This window comes from Haematobia irritans, chromosome 4 (assembly GCF_050003625.1).
Source record: "Haematobia irritans isolate KBUSLIRL chromosome 4, ASM5000362v1, whole genome shotgun sequence".
NCBI classification, from domain to species: Eukaryota; Metazoa; Arthropoda; class Insecta; order Diptera; family Muscidae; genus Haematobia; species Haematobia irritans.
Genome location: NC_134400.1, coordinates 19300976 through 19322833, shown reverse-complemented (window position 1 = coordinate 19322833; position 21858 = coordinate 19300976). Strand labels below are relative to the sequence as shown.

Below are 21858 nucleotides of genomic sequence, written 5' to 3'. Positions count from 1 at the left end.
AAAATAAAATTTTTAAAACATTTTCTACAGAAATAAAAGTTTGACAAAGTTTTCTATAGAAATAAAATTTTGACAAAATTTTCTATAGAAATAAAATGTTGACAAAATTTACTATAGAAATAAAATTTTGACAAAATTTTCTATAAAAATAAAATTTGGACAAAATTTTCTATAGAAATAAAATTTGGACAAAATTTTCTATAGAAATAAAATTTGGACAAAATTTTCTATAGAAATAAAATTTGGACAAAATTTTCTATAGAAATAAAATTTGGACAAAATTTTCTATAGAAATAAAATTTTGACAAAATTTTCTATAGAAATAAAATTTTGACAATGTTTTCTTTAGAAATTTTGTTAAATAAATTGTCTATAGATTTTGTTAAATAATTGTCTATAGAATAAAATTTTGTTAAATAAATTTTCTATAGAAATAAAATTTCGACAAAAAAATTCTACAGAAATAAAATTTTGACAAAATTTTCTTACAAATAAAATTTTGACAAAATTTTCTATACAAATAAAATTGTGACAAAATTTTCTATAGAAATAAAATTTTGACAAAGTTTTCTATAGAAATAAAATTTTGACAAAATTTTCTATAGAAATAAAATTTTGACAAAATTTTCTACAGAAATAAAATTTTGACAAAATTTTCTATACAAATAAAATTTTGTTAAATAAATTTTCTATAGAAATAACATTTTGCTATAGAAATAGAAAGAAATTTTGACAAAATTTTCTATAGAAGTAAAATTTTGACAAAAATTTCTATAGAAATAAAATTTAGACAAAATGTTCTATAGAAGCTAAATCGTTATTAGATTTAAGATTTGACATATTTAAAATTCAAGATTTTCTGGTATTCACACCTCGATTGTTGGGAATTCACCTTTTTGGCAATTGACTTCTTCAAATTCGGAAAATTAAAAAAAAATCGTTTTGATCTACGTACAGTAAATTAAATTTCGACTATCAGACAGTAGAAAATAGTTGGTCATTATTGACCGGAGATGAATGTTCGGTTGGACTTTTATAGAGTATATTGAAATTCTTTGCTTATATACTAGGTAATTTGCACTATAGAATTTACAGGGATTATGGAATCTTCCAAAGGTCCAATTTCACTTGGCCGTTTCTAATGTCCTATAGTAATAAAGGGTGATTCTTTTGAGGTTAGGATTTTCATGCATTAGTATTTGACAGATCACGTGGGATTTCAGACATGGTGTCAAAGAGAAAGATGCTCAGTATGCTTTGACATTTCATCATGAATAGACTTACGATCTGCCACAACGTCGAATTTTCAGTGAATGGGCCCTAGAAAAGTTGGCGGAAAATCCGCTTTTTTATCGACAAATTTTGTTCAGCGATGAGGCTCATTTCTGGTTGAATGGCTACGTAAATAAGCAAAATTGCCGCATTTGGAGTGAAGAGCAACCAGAAGCCGTTCAAGAACTGCCCATGCATCCCGAAAAATGCACTGTTTGGTGTGGTTTGTACGCTGGTGGAATCATTGGACCGTATTTTTTCAAAGATGCTGTTGGACGCAACGTTACGGTGAATGGCGATCGCTATCGTTCGATGCTAACAAACTTTTTGTTGCCAAAAATGGAAGAACTGAACTTGGTTGACATGTGGTTTCAACAAGATGGCGCTACATGCCACACAGCTCGCGATTCTATGGCCATTTTGAGGGAAAACTTCGGAGAACAATTCATCTCAAGAAATGGACCGGTAAGTTGGCCACCAAGATCATGCGATTTGACGCCTTTAGACTATTTTTTGTGGGGCTACGTCAAGTCTAAAGTCTACAGAAATAAGCCAGCAACTATTCCAGCTTTGGAAGACAACATTTCCGAAGAAATTCGGGCTATTCCGGCCGAAATGCTCGAAAAAGTTGCCCAAAATTGGACTTTCCGAATGGACCACCTAAGACGCAGCCGCGGCCAACATTTAAATGAAATTATCTTCAAAAAGTAAATGTCATGGACCAATCTAACGTTTCAAATAAAGAACCGATGAGATTTTGCAAATTTTATGCGTTTTTTTTTTTAAAAAAGTTATCAAGCTCTTAACAAATCACCCTTTACAATAAATGCAAGAATTCAGATTTTAGCAAATTATTATTATATTTTTTATTTATATTGAATGAATAATACAGTGATTTAATAGTATTCAATCACTTTATCAGCAGCTCCCTCCTTTTAAAGCATATACTCGACATCCAAAAGCCATTGGATAATCCCGCAATGTGAGAGAATTTCTGGAATTTAGAAAATTAAATGTATAATTTCGTGGAAACAATTTTACTGGATAAGAAATTTTCATACACAAATCAGTTGGTGATGCATGTTACAAGTATTTCGACATACTTTATTCAGATTTGGGTATGAAAGGTGTCATCATTAAAAAGTAATTAGGAAAAAAAACGAATGATTTCAACTCACCATCTTTAAACATTTTTTCCGTAAACAGAATTTGAGCCAATCCATTGGGCATTACGGCGACTTGACGAAATTCTGAAATTAAGACAAATTTTAAATTTCATGGAACCTTTCATTATAATTAAAAATGCTCATACACAAATCAGTTGGTGATGCATGTTAAAAGTATTTCTTCATACATTTTTCAGATTTGGGTATGAAATTTGTCATCATTGATTAGGTACACACAAAATCTACCATTTCAAGTTTTGTCAGTAAAAATTGGTTAATGTTAGTTTGCGCAATTGAAATATGTAGTAGTTTTTTTTGTGTGTAGGACAAAATTATGTTTTTATTCCAACTCACCATTTTCGAAAATTTGTTTAAGTTGGATTTAGGTTCTCCACATTCCGCATATGAATTCCTGTTACCGCCCACATATATTGTGCAAGAAAATCTAAAATTACAATATTAGAACAAAGAAAGAATTAAATTTCGTGGAAATTATGTTAATTGAAGGAAATTTTCTATACAAAAATCAGTTGGTGATGCATGTTAAATGTATTTCAACATTTTTGATTCAGATTTGGGTATGAAAGGTGTCATCATAAAAAAATATACATACATAAAAATATATCACTAGTTTTTTCAGTTAGGAATTATTTATATTTAAAAATTAGTTACTAATAAAAATCAAATAAATATTTATTTTTATTGAATATAATTTGGAAAATGTGTTTTTTCATCATTACTCTAACATTCAAAGATAACATAATTTTTTTTAATTTTTATATTACTCACCATTTTTGAACAAGTCTTGAAATTGGCTTTAAGCCAGTTCTCTAGTTTCCGAACATGATTCTCCGTCAAAGTCTTTACGAATTGGGCTAGGACACCTGAAATTAATAAAGTATTTAAATTTCATGGAAACAATTTTGATTGATACACATTTTTCATTCACAAATCAGTTGGTGATGCATGTTAAACGTATTTCAACATTGTCTATTTAGATTTGGGTATGAAATGAGTCATCATATATAGTTCTAATTAATTTTTTTTTTGTATAGGACAATACAAGATAACAACTCACCATTTTTAAATTTTTTGAAAATTAATAGATTTAAAAGCTAGATCTGCAGTTTCGGCACAATTGATGTCATTGGTCTAGAAATAAATAACGAAACTAAAAACTGAAATATTTTTCGTGTATACAATTAAAAATATAAATATTATTCCAACATACCATTTGCACACTTTGGTCAAGCAGCACTTCAACGAGTACTCCAATTCTTCCACATATAGACCTCCCGGCGACTTGATGCACTGTATTGGGAAATCTGGAATTAGAAAGACATTTTTAAAATTTCATAAAGCAATTTTAGACTTGATGGTTAGATCACAGGCAAATCAGCAATGGTGAACTTCTCTCAAGGCGACCGTAAGAAAGGAACCCAATTTAAAAGCAATCCGCGAAATTTTACGCATCAACATCGAGTAAATAATTAACATAATATTGAATCTAAAAATTTCAACTTACCATTTTTATATTAATCCAAAAACGAGACTTGTGACTAAAGTAGTTCTACCCAAAATGAGCACTTTGAGAATTTAAACACGTGGATTTCTGTCTTCACTAATCGATAACTGGCGGTAGTAATCGAAATATAGAATTTAACCGTAGTACCTATTTAAAATCGCCTGCGCGAAGATGGCGACGATGCAAACTTTAAATTACCGAACAAGGTGACATAGAGGCAAAAAACTGGCGAGTGTGCAACAAAATTTATCAAAAAAGATGAACGTACTAAAGCGTGTACTAGTGTTGGGAAAGTAACGAGTATTTGATTACAAGTACTCGTTACTGACAAATTTTTTGAGTACTCGTTACTAGTAAAAGAGTACTCAATATCTTCAATGCCAGTTTTTTTCTTCTGACGGTGAGTAAGTTGGCGGTTTGGAAGTAAAATTCTTGACTTCTTGAAAAATATTAATTGATGTTTTCGAAAATCGTTTTATCAGTTAAAATAACACGAAAAGGATATATGGCTTCACCTTTGAACAAAGTGAAAAATTTATCCGATTTCTTAAAAACGTTTGCATTTGAAAAAATTTGCATTGGGTGTAGGTGGGAGCTATAATTTAAAGCATCACATGCGAATAGTATGAATAATAATGTCGTTGACTTCAGCTGGTTCAATCCAATTGTTTTCAGAGAAGGTACCCAAGCTTATTCAAAAACCCTTGGAAAATTTCAACATTGGGTCTCACGATAAAAATGATCGCTAAATATTTTCATCCACTGTCAATGGTGGAAATGGTGGATTTAAAAAGTTTGCAAATTGCAAGCATCAGTAATACACAATGCCATTTAGATATACCCTGACGAAAAAATACCAAATAGTGAATACGAAATTGGCTCTAAAAATTTGAATGATTGGTGAAAATCTTTTTCTAACGAGACCCATATATCTAAAGGGTGATTTGTTAAGAGCTTGATAACTTTTTTGTTAAAAAAAACGCATAAAATTTGCAAAATCTCATCGGTTCTTTATTTGAAACGTTAGATTGGTCCATGACATTTACTTTTTGAAGATAATTTCATTTAAATGTTGGCCGCGGCTGCGTCTTAGGTGGTCCATTCGGAAAGTCCAATTTTGGGCAACTTTTTCGAGCATTTCGGCCGGAATAGCCCGAATTTCTTCGGAAATGTTGTCTTCCAAAGCTGGAATAGTTGCTGGCTTATTTCTGTAGACTTTAGACTTGACGTAGCCCCACAAAAAATAGTCTAAAGGCGTCAAATCGCATGATCTTGGTGGCCAACTTACCGGTCCATTTCTTGAGATGAATTGTTCTCCGAAGTTTTCCCTCAAAATGGCCATAGAATCGCGAGCTGTGTGGCATGTAGCGCCATCTTGTTGAAACCACATGTCAACCAAGTTCAGTTCTTCCATTTTTGGCAACAAAAAGTTTGTTAGCATCGAACGATAGCGATCGCCATTCACCGTAACGTTGCGTCCAACAGCATCTTTGAAAAAATACGGTCCAATGATTCCACCAGCGTACAAACCACACCAAACAGTGCATTTTTCGGGATGCATGGGCAGTTCTTGAACGGCTTCTGGTTGCTCTTCACTCCAAATGCGGCAATTTTGCTTATTTACGTAGCCATTCAACCAGAAATGAGCCTCATCGCTGAACGAAATTTGTCGATAAAAAAGCGGATTTTCTGCCAACTTTTCTAGGGCCCATTCACTGAAAATTCGACGTTGTGGCTCGTTAGTAAGTCTATTCATGATGAAATGTCAAAGCATACTGAGCATCTTTCTCTTTGACACCATGTCTGAAATCCCACGTGATCTGTCAAATACTAATGCATGAAAATCCTAACCTCAAAAGAATCACCCTTTACAACACCACATTTTATAACACTAGAATAAAATTGGATAATGTAATTTGCTTTTCTATACTGTTTTTAAATTTAAAAAAGAGGAAGATATTATTAAAAAGTGCCCACAATGTCTTTTTTAATTTTTTTTATAAAAGTAACGAGTAGTAACGAGTACTCAATTCAAAGGTAACGAGTAGTCAAAAGTAATCAAAATTTACAACACTAGGGTGTACACTATTTCAAGTGTAGAGGCATACATCAGTATTTATTACTTTTGGCTCTAGAAATCCTTAGTTTCAACAAATGTATAGGTTCTTCCAATTTTGATCGATTTTTTATATCTCTGTGTCACCCTGTTTTTGTTTTCATTTTTCAGCTGTCTTTATTTTTCAGCTGTTTTAAGTGTCGCGCTATTCGCGAGCTGGAATTCAAAAACAACAACGAGTGGGTCAATGGAACAGGGAGCAACGGTAAATAAGGTGGGTGCAAAACAGTTTGGAACCGAATTCCGAAGAGCTCGTTGTTGTTTTTTTATTTGTAGTTATTACCAAATATGGACTTGTCTAACTTGGACAATCTTAGCTCAAAAGATATCTATTCAGTTTTGAAGAATATGGAAGAGAAATTGGAACAAAACGCTTTACCAGAATCTGAACGTAAGAAGGAAATTATGAATCTCTTGCATGATTTCAATGATATTAAAGATGCAACACAGATCGTTATTGGAGCTTTGGCAAATATCAATTGTATGACTATAAAGGAATTGCACTTGAAATACAATTTGCCATTGAATGAATAGGCTTTATCAAAAAGTTATATTGAAAAATGAAGTTTTCAAAAAATCTATTCTTTATCCTCTTGTCCCATGTAAGTACTTACTTTTACTTAATTTTTTATATTATGCATTGACATATTTTAAAGGCTCATTCACATTACACTTCCAAAATCCACTTTAACTAGATTTCATCTGTCATTTGCCTTATAAATAAGTGATTTCAAATCCACTTTTAATAGAGAGCATAATGAGGTATTAAATTAAGTTTATTATTACATATTTTTTAGTTCTTCATGAACTAATATGAAGTTGTTTCTGAATAAAAATTCTGATGTGTATTGATAGTTTTATATGCAATATTGGGGTTTTATACTATTAAATAGTTTATAGGTATATGTTTATTGGCCATTGAATATAAAACAGCTTTAAAATAATAGAGTAAAAGAAAACACTACCTTGGTTTCATTAGAAGTAGAGTGTGTACCCTGTCTGTCCCTGTGTAAGGCTTCGATGCTGACAGCTTTTGATAATTGTAAAACACTAAGTTGGTTCAAGAAAAGTATAATTTCTTGAGTTTAACTTTAAAAATTAAAAAAAAAATAATAATAAAACAAATTTTACTACCATGTTATCACTACAACCTAGGTTAGGTGGCAGCCCGATGTATCAGGTAGTCTTGGGCAAAATCGTTCACCGTAGTGATTCGGATTCATCGTTCCTTTTGTACAAAGGAACTAGTTCCTTCAAATCGTTCCATCGTTCCTTTTCGTTCCGGATTTGTATATTTGTCATCACTGTCATCTACTAAAGACAGACATTACATTGTTTGTTTACTTTGTGTAACGAAGTTCGTGGTCAATTGAAAGACACAAAAATATGAAAAATTGAGTGAAATTACTTCAAATAGTTTATAGTAATATACAAAAATTAAAGGAATGGAAAATTTAAGGAAATAACTAAATTCAGGAAGCCAAACTCTTTGGATGGATTTTTGGATTGAATAATACTATACTCTGTGCAAAATTATTCATTGGAAGAAATTACGATTTTTTTTTGTCGTTTGTGAAGAGTCTGAGATGGAATTAAAGATTCTATTAAATAGCAGCATATCAGCCAATGGTTTAAATACATACGCGCCAAAATGAATGAATTGGTAAATAGCTCTAACAGAAGTAAAGAAATCAAACTGCGATCCGAAGAACGATGGATCGTAAATTGAAAATAGAACTAAACAAAAGGAACGATGAGAACGAAAGAGATGGAACTAGTGACAGTCGTTCCTTTTAGTGAACCGTTCATTGGAACTAGTTCGTTCCGGAACGACACAAGACTAGTATCAGGCTCACTTAGACTATTCAGTCCATTTTGAATCCACATTGGTGAACTTCTCTCTTATTACTGATTGCTGCCCGATCTCGGCTATAAAAAGGACCTCCTTTTTATAGCAGAGTCCGAACGGCGTTCCACATTGTAGTGAAACCACTAAGAGAAGCTTTGAACCCCTCAGAAATGTCACCAGCATTACTGAGGTGGGATAATCCACCGCTGAAAAACTTTTTGGTGTTCGGTCGAAGCAGGAATCGAAACCACGACCTTGTGTATGCAAGGCGGACATGCTAACTATTGCACCACGGTGGCTCCCATCACTACAACCTAACCAGCATTGAGAGACATCCCACGACAGACCAGGTTACTAAGATCAGGCAAGTGGAGCCGCCTCAATTCCTACTTATCAGTAGCAGCGTAGCTGGCGTGTGTCCCATCTGTAATCAACCACATGGCACTCGTCACCTTTTCGCTTGCCCAGCTAAGCCTACCCACCTCACCACTCTGATCACTCTGGACACACCCCATCCTTATCGCAGAGTTCCTTGATCTGGCTACTATTTGAACTGCCAAAATATAGAACAAAATGGATGAAACTACATTAAAAACTGTTACAACAACGTATATAAGGCGGCTGGTGAGAATTCATGGTAAAGTGATATCTGATGATTAGTGGCGACTGACTGCTCAATTAGTTTTTTTTTATGGAATCAGGCATCTATGAAACAATGACTATTTCTCCAAAAACTTCATCTATTTCCCCAATTTAAGTTCTAACAAAATTTGTTACTTGGCAAAAAATTAAGTTTTTATATTGTTTTTTTTATGAAAAAATTTACAAAATAACAGTAACATGTTTGACCTATTTCTAGAGATATTCAATCTTTAATTACATAAGGAAATCAAAATGCCAACATTATTGTAAGACGTCGTATATGGAAACGGCAAATAAATGTTAAAATCAATCTGTGATTGACACTTCCTCAATTTGAGGATATGTGAAATTTTGTTTTATCATATTCCGCTTCGGACGTAGAGTCCACGAAATTAAATCATAAGGCTACATCACCGGCTCTGAAGTAGACCCTGCATCTCTCATTGAATGCCTTGTATGAGCGATCTTTGACAATATCTTCCACATTGAGTTCAGACTGTAAAACGCGCAGTTTTCTTTGTTCTGATTTGAATTTTTTGTTCAAATCCACATCGTCCGGTTGGGCTTCTCGTTTTTCTCTCAATGTTTTCAGTGATTCGGCAGAGACCATAATGCAATTGCGAATAGCCTCCTCGCGCTGTTTATGTCCAACTTTTAGTTTGCCATATAAATCGCGACAAGTTTGTTCCCTATCTACCTGACCTTTGAAAGATTCTGTTGGAAGTGAGGTATTTAGGGCATATATAATTTTATCATCAATATCCCGCATTTTCTTCAGGGCTTCCTTTTGGATAGACAAAAAATGAGCATGAATTAAAAATAACTGATCAATATATTGACCATTGTACTTACTTGGAAACCAAGGAAATCATGGCATGAATAAGAAACCGCCATAGTTATGATTTTGTTCTACAAAATTCCAATGTTACAAAATAATACAGCGAAAACAGTCAAAAAACACCGACTGATATGTCAAAATTATTTATGTCATGACATAACCTCAAATCAGCGTTGCCACAATGAATTCTTATTTTGGACTAACATTTTTCCAAAATTGGACCATAATTCGTACCAGCGGACTATTTTTCCAAATTACATTAATATAATTTAAAAGTTAAACATTTTCCAAAATTGTTTTCTTCGATAGAAAATTTTGTCAAATGTTTATTTCTATTCAAAATTTTTATTTCTGTATAGAAAGTTTTGTAAAAATTTTATTTCTATAAACGATTTTGTAAAAATTTTATCTCTATAGACGATTTTGTCAAAATTTTATTTCTATAGAAAGTTTTTCAACATTTTATTTCTATAGAAAATGTTGTCAAAATTTTATTTCTATAGAAAATTTTGTCAAAATTTTATTTCTATAGAAAATTTTGTCAAACTTTTATTTCTATAGAAAATTTAGTCAAAATTTTATTTCTATAGAAAATTTTGTCCAAATTTTATTTCTATAGAAAATTTTGTCCAAATTTTATTTCTATAGAAAATTTTGTCAAAATTTCATTTCTTTAGGAAATTTGGTCAAAATTCCATTTCTATAGAAAATTTAGGCAAAATTTTATTTCTATAGAAAATTTAGGCAAAATTTTATTTCTATATAAATTTTTGTCAAGATTTCATTTCTTTAGGAAATTTTGTCTATAGAAAATTTAGCCAAAATTGTATTTCTATATAAAATATTGTTAAAATTTTATTTCTATAGAAAATTTTGTCAAAAATTTCATTTCATTTATTTAACAATTATTAATACAAAGCCTTTCAACAGAAAATTTTGTCAAAATTTTAAAAATTGTGAAAAATTACCGATTTGACGAAAATAGACCAAAATCAACCAAATTCGATTTGGTGCGACCATCGGACCAAATTTAAAATTTAATAATTTTTTGGACAAATTTTGGTCCGATCGGACCAAAACGGCAACCCTGCTTCAAATCCTAACAGTGTTGCATTTCTACTAGCTGTCATGATTGAATATGTATGGCGCTTTCCACTGTTCGATATGCTAAAATTTCTGTACAAAATTTGGGTTTCACAGGTGAAAGGGCGATTCGTATTTCACTTCTCCAATTTAAAATTTCAACTAGCAATTTGCATTTAAAATTTCAACAAGCAATTTGCATTTCCTTAAAATAATAATAAAAAATTTAATTTAATTTCAAGAGAAGTAACCATGAAAAAAATTGGGTTTCACCTGTGAAACACAAACTTATAAGTACAAGCCAAAAAATTTCATGCATACTTACACAAAAAAAAAAAAAAAAAAAAATATATATATATATATATATATATATATATATATATATATATATATATATATATATATATATATATATATATATATATATATATATATATATATATATATATATATATATATATATATATATATATATATATATATATATATATATATATATATATATATATATATATATATATATATATATATATATATATATATATATATATATATATATATTTTTTTTTTTTTAATTTTAATGACAAAATTAAGTTTTAATTGAAAATTCTTCAATCACAGAAATGGAATATTTTAATTGAATATTTTTTAAAATTCAATTACAGTTTTAAATGGAATACTTTTGGTGACATTTTTTCCGGTGTATGTTATTTTAAGTAAAATCCACATATTGAATTGAATATTTGAACCATTTCCTCAAAGTTATCTTTGAGTATTGAAAGTTTATCGTACAAAAACCAGAAAAATGCATTGCGTACATGTTCTAAGTTCTCTTGCACAGATTAAAGTAGATTAGTTTATATTTTAAAAAAATTTGTTGTTTCACTAAAGTTTTCTGATTTTGATAAAGCCTTGGACATTAGAGAGTTAAGGATTCAAATAATCCACAATTTATATAAGCAAGTATGTCCAGAAGTTTAAAAAAAAAGTTTTAAATTTTTTAACAGTGATTTTAAAGAAAATAAACTTTATGAATTGTTACTTTGTATCATTCCTCTTAAAATTAGCACAAAAATTTACTTTGGACCATTCCCCATCAAGTTATGATAAAATTTGCCAAAAAAAAAATTATAATATCTTTCTGTTTTCCATTCCAAGTTTCGTAGAAAAATTAAGATACAAAAGACAATATTCGTTTGAAAATAAGCCTGATATTTTATTAAAGCATTTTTGTGGATACACACTAATTCAAAAAATTTCCGTTTCACGAAACATCTATGCAAATCAATATCTCTAGCATTAAAATTTATTATTGAAAAAAAAAAAAACTTTCATAAGCCAACTTCTTTCATCCGTTACTTAGCATAAATATTTACAACAAAACAAAATTATTAAACATTTAGTATTGCACTTAAAAGTAGCCAAAACAAAAAATTTGAGCTACTCTTAAATAAAATTAAGAAAAAAACAAGAAACACCTACAAATAATAATGAAACAAAACAAAAACTAAATAATAATAATAGTATAATAATATTTGTGAAATAAAATTAAAAAAAAAAACCTAAATTCGACTATTATAATTTATTTTTTTTCTGTTTACATATATTTAATAATAGCAGAACATAATATAATTTTCTTTAATATATTAACATAATTATGACAAAAGATAATCACCAATAGAAATTCTAGCTCAATAGCATTAGTCACACAAACATATATATTGCTATATTTTTTAGCATATTTGATTGCCGCTAAACAAAAAAATAATGTACAGTTTTATGAAAATATTACAAAAAAGACAAATTATCATAAATAGAAAATAAACAAAAAAATATATATATATACCTATGGAAATTATATAATAATCACAATATTTATATATATTATTAAAACGCTTAGCGTATTATAGTTATAGTTGGTTTCAGTAATATATCTTCTCATCTCTACTTCATGGATGTTTCGGTGTTATCGCTAACTGACTCATTTTTGTTTCTTCAAATTGCCTTATCCACTACTATGCCTTGTATTAGGATATTGTGCACATTTTCTTTAGATCATTTTCGGCATCGTCTGGTTCTATAATACCTAAACCTCCATTTGGTATAGTTTTACCGGTTATATTTGGCAAATAAGGTTCATAGTTTAGGCCTTTACGTTCGTAGAAAAGTAAATATGCAGAACTAGGATCAATATTGGGTGGACTCGATATTTCACGGCACGAACTATCATTATAGCAATACCACGATCCATTGGGATTTGCGGCATAAGATACATAATGTCCGCCATTTAACATTCCCGAGTGCGACTAAAATGGAACAAGAAAAAGTTAAAAAAAAAATATATTTTTTACTGTTTGGTAGATTGGTAGAATGGCAAAATTTTCTATAGAAATAAAATCTTAACAAAATTTTCTATAGAAATAAAATATTGACAACATTTTCTATAGAAATAAAATTTTTGATAAAAAATTCTATAGAAATAAAATTTTGACAAAAATTTTCTATAGAAATAAAATTTTGACAAAAATATTCAATAGAAATAAAATTTTGCAAAAATTTTCTACAGAAATAAAATTTTTGCAAAATTTTCTATAGAAAAAAAATTTTGGCAAAATTTTGTATAAAAATAAAATTTTGGAAACATTTTCTATAGTAATAAAATTTTGACAAAATTTTCTATAGAAATAAAATTTTTGCAAAATTTTCTATAGAAAAAAATTTTGCAAAATTTTCTATAAAAATAAAATTTTGGCAACATTTTCTATAGTAATAAAATTTTGGCAAAATTTTCTATAGAAATAAAATTTTCTAGGGAAATACAATTTTGACATACATTTTTATAGAAATAAAATTTTGCCAATTTTCTATAGAAATAAACTTTTGACAACATTTTCTATAGAAATAAATTTTTTACAAAAATTTTCAATAGAAATAAAATTTTGACAAAATTTTCTATAGAAAAAAAATTTTGCAAAAATTTTCGATAGAAATAAAATTGTTGACAAAATTTTCTATAGAAATAAAATTTTTGCAACATTTTCTATAAAAATAAAATTTTGGCAAAATTTTCTATAGAAATAAAATTTTGGCAAAATTTTCTATAGAAATAAAATTTTGGCAAAATTTTCTATAGAAATAAAATTGTGGTAAAATTTTCTAGGGAAATAAAATTTTGCCAATTTTCTATAGAAATAAACTTTTGACAAAATTTTCTATAGAAATACAATTTTGGTAAAATTTTCTAGGGAAATACAATTTTGACATAAATTTCTATAGAAATAAAATTTTGCCAATTTTCTATAGAAATAAACTTTTGACAAAATTTTCTATAGAAATAATTTTTTTGCAAAATTTTCTATAAAAATAAAATTTTGGCAACATTTTCTATAGTAATAAAATTTTGGCCAAATTTTCTATAGAAATAAACTTTTGACAAAATTTTCTATAGAAATAAAATTTTGGGAAATTTTTCTATAGAAATAAAATTTTGACAACATTTTTCTATAGAAATAACATTTTGACGAAATTTTTCTATTGAAATAAAATTTTGGCAAAATTTTCTATAGAAACAGAAATTTTTTGAAGCAATGATACTTTTTATATATTTGCACTTTCTTTCCATATAAATAAATTTTCAACTTACCACCACAGCATAAAGTTTATACTTTGGATCAAATGGATCGTCACCATTTTTAAGTTTATGCTGATGGAAATCTTCAAATGCTCCATCGACAATTGGCGTTTTTGTTAAACTTGTCGAAATTAAACGTTTCCGCCTGGTCATTGTACGATCATCTCCAGCTTTTCTAAGTACAGTGGCATTATCTAGAATTTTATCCGAATATTCTTCATTCTCATCATAATCATCATCACCGGTTGCATTTGTAACAACACAATTTTCCCGGTTACCTAAGGTATTCTCATTATTACAGGTATCAATGAAATTACTACAATTATCCAAGATTTTCTTCTGAGGAATTTGGGTTGTCTGATGTAAGTTCATTATGTTATTGACTTTTTCATTTAAGGATATATGAGCCTCTGTGTTTAGACCATTGAGAATTTCATTGCAGGAATTATTGCCATTACTGGGTGAGGGTGTAGTTGAGGACACGGTACTGGCAGTTTCTTCTTGGCTGGAATTTTTATGATTTTCTATGGATGCTGCTGTTTCTTCTTCATGCTTAATATCATTAATTTTGCCATTTGGCTCAGTTCCAGTAATACCATTTATTGTATTTGAAATTTCATTCATTTCAAGTAATTCCTTATGCCTTAATATTGTCTCCTGCGGGACAGCAGCCAAATATGGTGTTGGATCGAAATTATCAAAGGGGAAATTTACCACTTTTTGAGATTTTACCCATTTGTTATTCACACAATTGAACCGTTTCAAATGAATAATCTGCAAAAGCAATAAAAGATAAATACATTTATTATTTTTTATTTATTTTATATGTAAAAGAAGACAATCACTTACCAATATAGGAGGTAATTTCCATATTTGTAATTTCTTGGTGGCTGGCTTTTTACCTTTACAATGGCTACAATGATACCACTGCTCTAGCTTTTCTTCCGAGGTAAATGCTCGCAGGCAATGATTCAAATCGACTGGTTCAATTTGTTCTTTGCGACAAATCGCTACGGTATCATGATCCACCCAAAGCTATTTTCGGAAAACGAAAATGTTATTGATCAATTGAAATATCACAATTCCATTATCATCCTTATCTCCTTACCCTTTCCAAAGTACTTTGATATCGCAAATGCAATGCTGTTGGATCCCAATCTATGGCTATAATAAATTTATTATCATAATTTCGGGACAATATTGTTGCGGATTGTTGTGATTGCAATGAATCTCGGTCCGATGGGGATTGCTTGCGATTTTCTAAATTTGTTGCAGAGCCCGATGGTGGAAATTTTGGCATCATTTTAGGGGTAGATGTATTACCTGATAAAAAAAAAACACAGGAGTAGGTTATAAACTGCTGCTTCCCATATAAAAAATAAATAGATAACGTACTAGTATCAAAATTATTTGTAAATAATGAGCTTTGCATGACATAGTCATTGTTACAAGGTATTTCACAGCCACGGCAGAAATTTGACCAGGGGCATAAGGCGCATGTTAGACCATCATTTTTTACAGCTCTAAGCGAAAATGGAAAATCATAGCCCAAACTGTCATCACTTCACAAAAAAGAAAAAGAAAGATGAGATGAGCAAAGGTGGAGACCATTTGGCAAATTTAAAGATATCATCAAAATTTAGTTAATAAACGAACTCCTATAAGAAGTAGCCATAACAGGAAATTATACTAAATACCATACAATTTGGTCCACTTCTTTTGGTATTTGTATTAAATTAAGATACCTTAATTTTTAAATAAAAATTAACTAAGTTTTAGTATTTTTTCGACTTACCAGTCCGCTGCATGATTCGCTTGTTCTGTGGATGCTGGCAGTGGTGTTAGCAGACGACTTACTTGCAACCAAACAGCACAATACAAATCCTTATTGGTACCTCCCTCTAAATTGGGTATTAGTAAAGGCACACCAAAGATACTGGGTCGTGTTTTATGATGTGACAAAAAATAACTATCCTGTCTTGTTATTTTACGGTGTAGAGCCATTAAATATTTGCCAACTTTGTAATGTTGCGACGGAACCCGAGAGAAAATGCCCCCGCCGTTACCACCCATACCTGCAGTTGCTGGGTCTAAACTATTTGACGACATTAAACCTGGTGTGGGCGAGGTATTAAAGGAATCATTTAGATGGTCTTGTTGCATAAAGTTTTGACGATTGATTTCTGATTCCATAAGACGTTGAACATTAGCCTCATCAGCCGAGGCATTCAGACGGCATGGACAATCGCTTAAGCGCCTAAGGCCTTCACACATCTCCATTGGTTCACAATTGGAGTTACTGTTTACTATGGAATTTTCCATGGAATTTTCTCCGGAATGTGATGAGCATGTAGTATTCGGTTCAATGGCGTGTAACAGTTTAGAGGTGGAAATATGTTTTTGCAGAATAGAACCATTGACAAATGTATTCTCAGGGCTACGACTAATGTTGGAAGATTGCTGCAGATATATTATCACAATACATAAACAAAAATGAAAAATATTTAATTAGAATATTTTTTTAAAACAAAAGGAAAGCTCTTAGCAAGTGTGCTCTGGTTAAAGAAGTTAAGAAAGAGGAGGTAGATAAAAGTTAATGCCAAATAAGAGAAAATGTTAATGCAAAGAGGAAAAAATACACATATGTAGATATGTAGAAAAAAAGAGCTTGTGCCTAAGATTTTGTGCAAAATAAGCCTTTTTCTAAACGGGGTAAATATAATGTAGTAAGGAAAGTAAAAGCTCACTATTTTTCAATTTTAAATTATATTACAACAGCAACCACAAGCACATTTGCTACAACCACAACCTAAGTGCTAAATAAAATACACGAACTATAATACAGGGAAGTAAGAACTATTTCTTATGGCATAGTCTATTAGAAATTATCACACTTTTACAAGTTTTAAAACAAATTACAAAGTGTATATACATGTTCGGTGACAATAATAGAAGAGCGCCATAAATTAAACAAACATCTTAATTATATCTACAATTATTGAATATTATTTTAGGCAACTATATAAATCAGGGTACAAAATAGGTAACATCGATTTTTGTAAAAAAAAAAACTGTCGAAAAATTACCAATGTCGACTTTTTACTAAAATGTAGTTTTTTTTTATAAATATTGGCTGATTTGTTTATTATTGTAACCTAATTTTATTTTTCTATTCAAGTTTTGTAAAATTTACAATTTTGTGAACATTTTTTTCTCAAAAAAAAACTATTTCTATAGAAAATTTTATCAAAATTTTACTTTTATAGAAAATTTTGACAAAATTTTATTTCTATAGAAAAATTCGTTAACATTTTATTTCTATAGAAATTTTTTCAAAATTTAATTTCTATAGAAAATTTGTCAAAATTTTATTTATATAGAAAATTTTTGTCAAAATTTTATTACTATTGAAAATTTTGTCAAAATATTTTTTTTTCTACAGAAAATTTTATCAAAATTTTATTTCTATAGAATTTTATTTCTATAGAAAATTTTTGAAAAATTTATTTATATAGAAAATTTTTGTCAACATTTTATTACTATTGAAAATTTTGTCAAAATATATTTTTTTTCTACAGAAAATTTTATCAAAATTTTATTTCTATAGAAAAATTTATTTCCATAGAAAATTTTTGCAAAATTTTATATCATTCGTTTTGTTCTGTTATTGTTGGTTTGTACTTCAATCATATTCGTTGATCTCAGTTTAAAAACCATTGCGTTGACTAAACTACAAGAGTAGCTTAACCAACAGAGGAAAAGAATGTTTGTCAAATTTATTTGGGCAAAGCCATATAGACTGCAAGATGGTTGGATGGACGCACGTTTCGGAATTACCACATTCCTCATCAGCATCCTCTACTTGCAGCAAAACTATAAACCAATTATCAGATTAAATCCAAGCAGTTCACTAAACCCAAAGTGAACCACACTTGAACCTTCCGAAAAAAGGTTTATGATAGATGGCTTTTGCCGAAATAAATCTGTACAAACATCTATCTTGCAGTCTATAGGGCTTTGCCCAAATAAATTTGACAAACATTCTTTTCCTCTGTTGGTGAAGCTACTCTTGTAGTTTAGTCAACGCAATGGTTTTTAAGATGAGATCAAAACAACGAATAAAATTTTATTTATATAGAAAAATTTTTGCAAAATTTTATTTCTATAGAAAATTTTTCAAACATTTTATTTCTATAGAAATTTTTTTCAAAATTTTATTTCTATAGAAAATTTTTCAAAATTTTATTTCTATGGGAAATTTTGTTACAAATTTATTTCTGTAGAAAATTTTATTTCTATAGAAAATGTTTTCAAAATTTTACTTCTATAGAAAAAAAAATTTACTTCTATAGCAAATTTTTGCAAAATTTTATTTCTATAGAAATTTTTGTCAACATTTTATAACTATTGAAAATTTTGTCAAAATAATTTTTTTTTACAGAAAATTTTATCAAAATTTTATTTCTATAGAAAAATTTTTTTCCATAGAAAATTTTTGCAAAATTTTATTTCTATAGAAAATTTTTGCAAAATTTTATTTCTATAGAAAATTTTTGCAAAATTTTATTTCTATAGAAATTTTTTTCAAAATTTATAGAAACATTCTTTTCCTCTGTTGGTGAAGCTACTCTTGTAGTTTAGTCAACGCAATGGTTTTTAAGCTGAGATCAAAACAACGAATAAAATTTTATTTATATAGAAAAATTTTTGCAAAATTTTATTTCTATAGAAAATTTTTGCAAAATTTTATTTCTATAGAAAAATTTTCAAACATTTTATTTCTATAGAAATTTTTTTCAAAATTTTATTTCTATAGAAAATTTTTCAAAATTTTATTTCTATGGGAAATTTTGTTACAAATTTATTTCTGTAGAAAATTTTTGCAAAATTTTATTTCTATAGAAAATTTTTTACTTCTATAGAAAAAAAAAATTTACTTCTATAGCACATTTTTGCAAAATTTTATTTCTATAGAAATTTTTGTCAACATTTTATAACTATTGAAAATTTTGTCAAAATATTTTTTTTTTACAGAAAATTTTATCAAAATTTTATTTCTATAGAAAAATTTATTTCCATAGAAAATTTTTGCAAAATTTTATTTCTATAGAAAATTTTTGCAAAATTTTATTTCTATAGGAAATTTTTGCAAAATTTTATTTCTATAGGAAATTTTTGCAAAATTTTATTTCTATAGAAATTTTTTTCAAAATTTATAGAAACATTCTTTTCCTCTGTTGGTGAAGCTACTCTTGTAGTTTAGTCAACGCAATGGTTTTTAAGCTGAGATCAAAACAACGAATAAAATTTTATTTATATAGAAAATTTTTTGCAAAATTTTATTTCTATAGAAAATTTTTCAAACATTTTATTTCTATAGAAATTTTTTTCAAAATTTTATTTCTATAGAAATTTTTTCAAAATTTTATTTCTATGGGAAATTTTGTTACAAATTTATTTCTGTAGAAAATTTTTGCAAAATTTTATTTCTATAGAAAATTTTTTCAAAATTTTACTTCTATAGAAAAAAAATTTACTTCTATAGCACATTTTTGCAAAATTTTATTTCTATAGAAATTTTTGTCAACATTTTATAACTATTGAAAATTTTGTCAAAATAATTTTTTTTACAGAAAATTTTATCAAAATTTTATTTCTATAGAAAAATTTATTTCCATAGAAAATTTTTGCAAAATTTTATTTGTATAGAAAATTTTTGCAAAATTTTATTTCTATAGAAAATTTTTGCAAAATTTTATTTCTATAGAAAATTTTTGCAACATTTTATTTCTATAGAAAATTTTGTCAAAATAATTGTTTTCTACAGCAAATTTTATGAATATTTTATTTCTATAGAAAATTTTATTTCCATAGAAAATTTTTGCAAAATTTTATTGCTATAGTAAATTTTCTGAAAATTTTATTTCTATAGAAAATTTTAATTCTATAAAAAATTTTCTCAAAATTTTATTTCTATAGAAAATTTTAATTCTATAAAAAATTTTCTCAAAATTTAATTTCTATAGAAAATTTTGTCAAAATTTTAATTCTATAGAAAAGTTTGTCAAAATTTTAATTCTATAGAAAATTTTGTCACAATTTTATTTCTAAGAAAATTTTCTCGAAATTTTAATTCTATAGAAAATTTTCTCAAAATTGTAATTCTATAGAAAATTTTTACAAAATTTTATATCTCGGTAATTATGCATTATTAAAAAAATTGCCACTTTTCCATTATTTTCGTCGCCGCTGTATGTAAACGTGTGTAATATTCAAAATAGCTATGCCTAAGATTCAATGTTCTTCTATATAAATAATACCTAATAATAGGAAGAAAGGATAATAAAAATTGGTTTAGAGAATTCGATTAATGTTCTGAAAAATATTCAGTGCTATCGGGAAAATAACTAATAGGTTTACTAGACTAGGTTTCTATGAAACAACATTTTACTTCTAACGAGAAAAAAAAACAAATATTAACTAAATATTTGAATATTAAAATATTAAAAAAAAAAAGTATCTAGAAACTGTAACAAAACAAGAAGTCAAATTTCTATACGATAAGTAAAAAAATGGAAACAATGATATACAATTTGTCCGGGGAATGATGGTTATATCAGATTTGTAAAAATTAACAAAATGTTAGAGTACTGTTGTAGCAAAAAGGAAATTACCGTCATTATACAGGTGACAGGCGCAATAATGATGGTTTTAAACATATTTGTGCCTGTTCTCATACTTATATGTATCGTTTTCATGAGGTGTCACACCTAAGAGGTTTTCTGGACTATAAAAAAGTACACGAATATTTTTTGTGTGGGCCAAGTGTACAGATATCGTATTCAAAGTTAGAAGATTTTTAACACAAATAAATAACAGATTCTGAAACTTGTATGTGTTTCCTATATATATGTTTCACATTTTTTTTAAATAAAATCACTTGCAAAATTCTTCTGACTGGTGATAATTTTTAGGAGTTGTTTTTACTTTTTATTCCGCAGTCTACTTTAGTTTTACAGGCAAAGTAAGTCTGTAAATTAAATGCCTTGCAGAAAAATCACCTATTTACATTTTTCGATTAGAAGTCCCCAACAAAAATTTAACTTCTTGAGAGATGTGAAGAATATGGTTGTGTGCGGTGAGACACAGGACAGTCATGATTGTATTAATACCATAGGTTAGGTTAGGTTATGTGGCAGCCCGATGTATCAGGCTCACTTAGACTATTCAGTCCATTGTGATACCACAGTGGTGAACTTCTCTCTTATCACTGAGTGCTGCCCGATTCCATGTTAAGCTCAATGACAAGGGACCTCCTTTTTTTATAGCCGAGTCCGAACGGCTATAAAAAAAGGAGGTATTAATACCATGGTAGAGAAAAAGATGTGGAATGTCACGCCATCTAATATGTCTATTCCTATTTTTGTACTGTAATTTTCTAAAGTACCAGCACATAAAAAAATGTCACCAAAATATTTCCAATTACAAAGTTGATAAAATAACCAAATAACAAATTAATTGGTACAATTAACTATTTAATTAAATTAAAAAATAAAATCAATTAAGAAAATAATTGAAAATTTTTACAATTCCAATTAAAATATTAATTATTTAAATTAAAACGAAATATTCAATTAAAAATATAATTGAATATTTCGTTCGGAAATAATTAGTTCCATACTATTCTTTGGTTCATTCATTCACCCTTATTCCTGAAGTCGCCCTCGCACTCGCCG

General features: G+C 28.4%; 3 protein-coding genes, 1 long non-coding RNA gene and 4 other non-coding genes across 13 annotated transcripts in view; 1 reads left to right on the top strand and 7 right to left on the bottom strand.

Annotated features, from left to right (window-relative positions):
* Positions 1-2107: 2107 nt before the first annotated feature.
* LOC142233577 (uncharacterized) lies at positions 2108-4085 on the bottom strand. Of its 4 annotated transcripts, none has more exons than XR_012721438.1 (7): positions 3964-4085; positions 3670-3763; positions 3517-3616; positions 3228-3322; positions 2793-2883; positions 2451-2522; positions 2108-2266 (listed from the first exon to the last, which is right to left on the bottom strand). It is a non-coding gene; the product is annotated as an uncharacterized LOC142233577 (long non-coding RNA). The 4 variants fall into 4 exon arrangements; XR_012721437.1 differs by having other exon boundaries at positions 3517-3609; XR_012721436.1 differs by having other exon boundaries at positions 3517-3590; positions 3964-4084.
* On the bottom strand, positions 2330-2418 carry LOC142237329 (small nucleolar RNA Me18S-Um1356). The gene has a single exon (XR_012722463.1). It is a non-coding gene; the product is annotated as a small nucleolar RNA Me18S-Um1356 (small nucleolar RNA).
* On the bottom strand, positions 2582-2669 carry LOC142237331 (small nucleolar RNA Me18S-Um1356). Its single transcript, XR_012722465.1, has one exon. It is a non-coding gene; the product is annotated as a small nucleolar RNA Me18S-Um1356 (small nucleolar RNA).
* Positions 2957-3045, bottom strand: LOC142237328 (small nucleolar RNA Me18S-Um1356). Its single transcript, XR_012722462.1, has one exon. It is a non-coding gene; the product is annotated as a small nucleolar RNA Me18S-Um1356 (small nucleolar RNA).
* On the bottom strand, positions 3383-3473 carry LOC142237332 (small nucleolar RNA Me18S-Um1356). The gene has a single exon (XR_012722466.1). It is a non-coding gene; the product is annotated as a small nucleolar RNA Me18S-Um1356 (small nucleolar RNA).
* A 2078-nt stretch (positions 4086-6163) lies between the features above and the next one.
* On the top strand, positions 6164-6644 carry LOC142234564 (uncharacterized). Of its 2 annotated transcripts, none has more exons than XM_075305729.1 (2): positions 6164-6293; positions 6356-6644. In XM_075305729.1, the coding sequence occupies exons 1-2, from the start codon at positions 6267-6269 to the stop codon at positions 6611-6613; spliced, it is 285 nt and encodes a 94-aa protein (XP_075161844.1). In that variant the 5' UTR covers positions 6164-6266; the 3' UTR covers positions 6614-6644. The 2 variants fall into 2 exon arrangements, with proteins under 2 accessions (XP_075161844.1, XP_075161845.1); XM_075305730.1 differs by having other exon boundaries at positions 6179-6284.
* Positions 6645-8697: 2053 nt separating this feature from the next.
* Ccdc58 (Coiled-coil domain-containing 58) lies at positions 8698-9575 on the bottom strand. The gene is made up of 2 exons (XM_075305728.1): positions 9423-9575; positions 8698-9354 (listed from the first exon to the last, which is right to left on the bottom strand). Exons 1-2 carry the CDS (start codon positions 9462-9464, stop codon positions 8968-8970), a joined length of 429 nt encoding a protein of 142 aa, XP_075161843.1. The 5' UTR covers positions 9465-9575; the 3' UTR covers positions 8698-8967.
* A 2107-nt stretch (positions 9576-11682) lies between these two features.
* Usp32 (Ubiquitin specific protease 32) overlaps positions 11683-21858 on the bottom strand; it is a 30561-nt gene continuing 20385 nt past the window's right edge. For both annotated transcript variants that reach the window (XM_075303510.1, XM_075303511.1), the window contains exons 12-17: positions 15918-16582; positions 15518-15684; positions 15231-15445; positions 14972-15157; positions 14135-14896; positions 11683-12797 (exon numbers count right to left, since the gene is read on the bottom strand). In XM_075303510.1, coding sequence (XP_075159625.1) covers positions 12519-12797; positions 14135-14896; positions 14972-15157; positions 15231-15445; positions 15518-15684; positions 15918-16582 — 2274 coding nt within the window. In that variant the 3' untranslated portion in view covers positions 11683-12518. The remainder of the gene's footprint in view (positions 12798-14134; positions 14897-14971; positions 15158-15230; positions 15446-15517; positions 15685-15917; positions 16583-21858) is intronic.

Coding starts and splice junctions, on each gene's coding strand:
- LOC142234564 (XM_075305729.1), top strand. CDS start 6,267: ATGGAACAGGGAGCAACGGTAAATAAG. Junction 6,294..6,355: donor AGGGAGCAACGGTAAATAAG/GTGGGTGCAAAA, acceptor TTTTATTTGTAG/TTATTACCAAATATGGACTT.
- Ccdc58 (XM_075305728.1), bottom strand. CDS start 9,464: ATGGCGGTTTCTTATTCATGCCATGATTTCCTTGGTTTCCAA. Junction 9,355..9,422: donor ATGATTTCCTTGGTTTCCAA/GTAAGTACAATG, acceptor TCTATCCAAAAG/GAAGCCCTGAAGAAAATGCG.